The sequence below is a fragment of the Penaeus chinensis genome, chromosome 25 (genome assembly GCF_019202785.1).
Source record: "Penaeus chinensis breed Huanghai No. 1 chromosome 25, ASM1920278v2, whole genome shotgun sequence".
NCBI classification, from domain to species: domain Eukaryota; kingdom Metazoa; phylum Arthropoda; class Malacostraca; order Decapoda; family Penaeidae; genus Penaeus; species Penaeus chinensis.
The window spans coordinates 5,801,583-5,807,108 of NC_061843.1; the positions used below are offsets into that span (position 1 = coordinate 5,801,583).

At 37.9% G+C, this 5,526-nt stretch overlaps 1 protein-coding gene across 1 annotated transcript; it reads left to right on the plus strand.

Moving 5' to 3' along the window:
* Window positions 1-560: 560 nt before the first annotated feature.
* On the plus strand, window positions 561-3,616 carry LOC125038727 (glycine-rich cell wall structural protein-like). Its single transcript, XM_047632296.1, has 3 exons — window positions 561-654; window positions 995-1,548; window positions 1,942-3,616. Exons 1-3 carry the CDS (start codon window positions 621-623, stop codon window positions 3,115-3,117), a joined length of 1,764 nt encoding a protein of 587 aa, XP_047488252.1. The 5' UTR covers window positions 561-620; the 3' UTR covers window positions 3,118-3,616.
* The last annotated feature ends 1,910 nt before the right edge of the window (window positions 3,617-5,526 follow it).

Consider the following 5,526-nt stretch of genomic DNA (forward strand, 5'->3'; position numbering starts at 1 on the left):
TTCATATATATATACTTATATATGTATATATTCATATATATACATATATATGTATATATTCATATATACACATATATATGTATATGTTCATATATATACAATATATATATATTCATATATATACATGTATATGTATATATTCATATATATACATATATATGTATATATTCATATATACATATATATGTATATATTCATATATACACATACATATATATATATATATATATATATATATATATATTTGTGTGTGTGAGTGTGCGTGAATATGAATATGCGCGTGTGTGTGTAGATATACGTGCGTATATATATTTATTTATATACATACACACACAAATACATAAATGGACAGACAGATACATAAAGAGAAATATATATATATGTCTAGGTGAATTATACGCATTTACACACAAACACACGCACAAGGAATGCATATCATCTTATTATTTATTGCTTGATCAGTCTTTCAGTAATTACCTTGACCTGAGCGTGTAGAGGAAAGCGAAGGGCAGCTATATAAAGCGGGGCTCCAAGCACAGTCGTCAGTGAGCTTCCACTTCTCTCTCTCTCCTCAGCGGCTCTCATCCTTTCACTATCGAGAAAGTCTGGAATAATTCAAAATGACTTCCATCATATCCGTTATTTCTTTAGTCGGTAAGAAATGTATAACAATATATATGTGTGTGTGCTTATCTATGTTATACGCACTAACCCACGCATACACACATATATACTTATATACACACGCACATGTGTGTGTATATGTATGCATTCATGTATATGTGTACGTATATGTATGTATATATATAAAAGATATATATATATATAATGAGTTTGTGTCTGTGTGAATGCCTGTTGACTATATGTATATATTTGTGTTGTTGTATGTGCCTCTTGTATTTGTATGTATATTTATATACATTTCTATTTAAAAAGAAACGTGGATAGCTGTGTGTACTATTATGCATCTGACTCTTTTGTTCCCTGTTCGCAGCTCTGGTCGGAATATGCTTGGCAGAAGCAAATTACTTGCCACCGTTAAATGGAAATGGCAACGGCAACGGTAATGGAAATGGTAATGGCGTCAATGGCAATGGAGTATTCGGAAATGGAAATGGCAATGGCGGATATAGCAATGGTAATGGCGTGAATGGAAATGGCGTTTATGTAAATGGAAATGGGAATGGTGCCAATGGAAATGGAAATGGCGTAAATGGTAATGGCGGATATACCAATGGTAATGGCGTGAATGGTGTGAATGGAAATGGCGCTTATAGAAATGGAAATGGCAATGGTGTATATGTTAATGGAAATGGTGCAAATGGTAACGGAAATGGTGTAAACGGAGGATATCAGAACGGAAATGGAGTGACCGTGTACGCCAATGGCATTGTGGATCCGTTCAGAGCTCTAGCTGATGCCATTGGCGGTGGAGGCGTCCCAGGTGTGGACTACCCCATCCTGGCCTTCGTCCCCGACACCGGGTTCTCGTGCAACGGCCAACTTCCTGGATATTACGCTGATACTTCTGCCGAGGCTGGCTGCCAGGTGAGTTGCAAGTTTTCTCTTAAAGGAAAGCTAATCTTATTTTATTATAATGTAAAAGAGATAGGATCGTGGAAAAACAGGAATCATTCTGATACGATTTTCTAGTTTAGGAATCACTATTGGCAACTCAGGTTAAGTAAGAACTAATATATTTCCAAATTTTCCAGTAGTGTTTGAGTAAGGTGGGGCTTCAACGGAGCCATGTACAGATACTATGAAAGAAATTAATTGGACTCCAATTCATGTTAAATAACCATTTAAACACACATACCCATATATATAGATAGATATACATATATCTGTGTTATCCACTGTAGTTCAACTTAATTGCAGAGTTATTGAACACATTCGCAGAAAAATATAGAATCTTTAATTCCTATTGCTGCATTTCAGGTGTTCCATATCTGTCAGGCAGATGGTAGGATCGACTCGTTCCTTTGTCCCAACGGCACAGTCTTTAATCAGCAATACTTCGTGTGCGATTGGTGGTACAACTTTGACTGTTCGACGGCTGAACAGTTCTACGGTTTGAATGCTGAGATTGGCAAGGTGAATGGAAATGGCTACACGAATGGCAATGGTTACACGAATGGCAATGGATATACCACTGGTAATGGGAATGGCGTTATCAACGGTAATGGAAATGGCTACAGCAACGGCAACGGGAATGGAGTTATCAATGGTAACGGAAATGGCTACAGCAACGGCAACGGGAATGGAGTTATCAATGGTAACGGAAATGGCTACAGCAACGGCAACGGGAATGGAGTTATCAATGGTAACGGAAATGGCTACAGCAACGGCAACGGAAATGGAGTTATCAATGGCAATGGTAACGGGAATGGCTACACCAACGGTAACGGAAATGGTTACACCAACGGCAATGGTAATGGAAATGGCTACACCAACGGCAACGGGAATGGAGTTATCAATGGTAACGGAAATGGATACACCAACGGTAACGGAAATGGATACACCAATGGCAACGGGAATGGACTTATCAATGGCAATGGTAATGGTAACGGAAATGGCTACACCAACGGTAACGGAAATGGCTACACCAATGGCAACGGGAATGGAGTTATCAATGGCAATGGTAACGGAAATGGCTACACCAACGGAAACGGGAATGGCAATGGTAACGGAAATGGATACACCAACGGCAACGGGAATGGAGTTATCAATGGCAACGGTAATGGAAATGGATACACCAACGGTAATGGTTATACCAATGGCAACGGCAATGGTAATGGAAATGGCTACACCAACGGCAACGGGAATGGAGTTATCAATGGTAACGGAAATGGATACACCAACGGAAACGGAAATGGATACACCAATGGTAACGGGAATGGAAACGGAAATGGCTACACCAATGGTAATGGAAATGGTATTGCCAATGGTAATGGAAATGGTATTGTCAATGGTAATGGAAATGGATATACGAATGGAAATGGTAATGGGTACAGCAATGGCAATGGTAATGGTGCTACCAACGGCAACGGTAATGGAAACGGCAATGGTAATGGTAATGGGAACGGTAATGGATATTATTATGGTGCTCCCTAATGGTAACGGGAATGGTAACGGTGGAGCGACAAATGGTAATGGCATTAATGGACTCTATCAGACGCCGAGTTTCTAAACGACGACTCCTATTTCCTTTCTCTATCTCGCTTTCTATTTTTTTTCTTTTTACGAATGTAACAAAGAAAACGAATCCGTTTAGAGGGACGACTTATGTAATGTATTTTATGCCTCAGTGGTCATGACTGTAGTCATTTGCAGGATCTTAGGCCATAGAAAGTGAAACATTTTAGTTTTGTTTTTATTGTACTTAAACAAATGAAAATTTAATCTGTTGAAATCAACTGGATAGTGTTTGAATTGGTTATGACGACTTTCCCAATTGTTCCGTAGCATTCTAGTTTCTGTATCAGAATGTTTCACTTTGAGTGGTTTACCAAATTTGTACACGTGTGCCATAATGTTTGATATGTAATGGCTTGTATGTTTATTATATGATATAGACTATATATATTTTGCATATAAAATTTATTAATTTGCATTAAGTTGTTTTTTTTTTCACATTTACTAGGAAAATGGAGGCCATAGGAATAAAATATCTTCCGAACATCTGCATATGCATTTACATATTATTTGACACTTCAAATGTAAGAAGTATATACAGTCACACAAAGGCACAGACACAGATACACCCATAATTGTATATACAAAGATTTTTATACACACACACACATATATATAAATATAAATATGTATATATGATATATATTCGTACATGACACGACAATAATTGTAGTGGGTACTCAACTATAGATTACCTATGTGAGACTGGCTCTTTTAAAGTGGTGACTCTCGAGTGCTTAATATGATAATGATATGATAATGAGAGAGATGAAAAAAACACCGGCAGACTAGATAGCTAAATAAAAACAGCATCCATAATTTCTTTTTTTTTGTACAGTATCGATTAACAGATCATCAGATCATTTTTTTTTTTTTTTTGCGAAAACAGAGGTAACTCACCATATCACAAGCACCAGTCAGCCAGCTAATTATCCAGAAAGCATTGTCCACACAAGCTTAAAGCCTCTCTCTATCTCTGTGTCCTTAACTTTATATACTAAGTGTTTTTCCGCGCTGATAAACACATACACGCATACATATTTATGTTTCCAGAGAAAGTGAAAGTGCCAGATACTTTCTAGGGAAAAAACCGCTTTCCAGGACATAAACAATTGCACAAAGAATACAAAAGTAACTGCAGTGTATCATTAGATTAATCAATTTTGCAGTGGACACAAACTCATATATATCAATGTAAAATACATGTCTTTAATTACATTTAACCATCAATTTTGAAACGAATGGAGAGAGAGTTCAACTCCTGAGAACAAGGCAGGGTCATGAGGCCTCAGCCAAACCGAAGGACGAAGGGAGATAGAAGGGAGAAACTCACACTCGAAGTACTCCATGGACAGGCTTGGCAGATATGGCGAGAAAGGAGAATCTGATGCAACACGAACTAATGGGAGTAAAAGCGAGCTTCAAAGGCAAAGGAATTAGACTCTACAAACAGATGAGTCAGCTGAAGGAAGACGTCGGTGGGCAGAAGGAGACGAGTATCGTCACGGAAGAACTTCTGATAGAAACCGAGGAAGACATCAAGCGAGGGAGGCACTGGGCTAGTTTGAACGCAAGAGGGTGCGTGACATATACCCGGGATATGCTGGGGCATGTACACACATATAGGCATACATACATACATATACATGAATATATTCATACATATATACACACATACACACACATACATGCATACACATTACACACAAGCATACACACATACATGCATACACACATTACACACAAACACACACACACACACACACACACGCACCGCACACATACACAAAGAAATAAATACATATACATATACGTATATATATACACATACATGCATACATACATATATATGTATATATATACACACACAAGCACATTTATATATATATATATATATATATATACATATAGATGTATACATATATGCGGAAAGGGAGAGGGATGGGAAAAATATATATATACACATATATACGTATATATATATATATATGGAAAGAGAGAAGGGTGGAAAAGAGGAGTAGCGGAAGAGAGAGAGGAATGGGGAGGGAGAGAAAGAGTTCAGATTCAAAACACTTTATTCTTTTTGTTACAGAATGTTTGTGTATTTAATTCAGCCATGCTTCATCTTATGCTTAGAAGCCTGCTGTCTTGATGATTTAGGAGAGAGAGAAAAAGAGAGAGAGGAGGGAGGGGGAGAGATAGAGAGAAAGAGAGAGAGAGAGAGCGTGGAGGGAGGGAAGAGAGAGAGAGGAAGGATGGGGAAAAAGAAAGAGAGGGGAGAGAGGGAAGAAATAGATATAGATGGGGGGAAGAGAGAGAGGGGGGGAG

Excerpts from the sequence above, each read along its gene's own strand:
- LOC125038727 (XM_047632296.1), top strand. The coding sequence starts at position 621 with ATGACTTCCATCATATCCGTTATTTCTTTAGTCG. Across the intron at positions 655-994 it reads ATCCGTTATTTCTTTAGTCG|CTCTGGTCGGAATATGCTTG; the intron begins GTAAGAAATGTA and ends CCCTGTTCGCAG. Across the intron at positions 1,549-1,941 it reads CTGCCGAGGCTGGCTGCCAG|GTGTTCCATATCTGTCAGGC; the intron begins GTGAGTTGCAAG and ends GCTGCATTTCAG.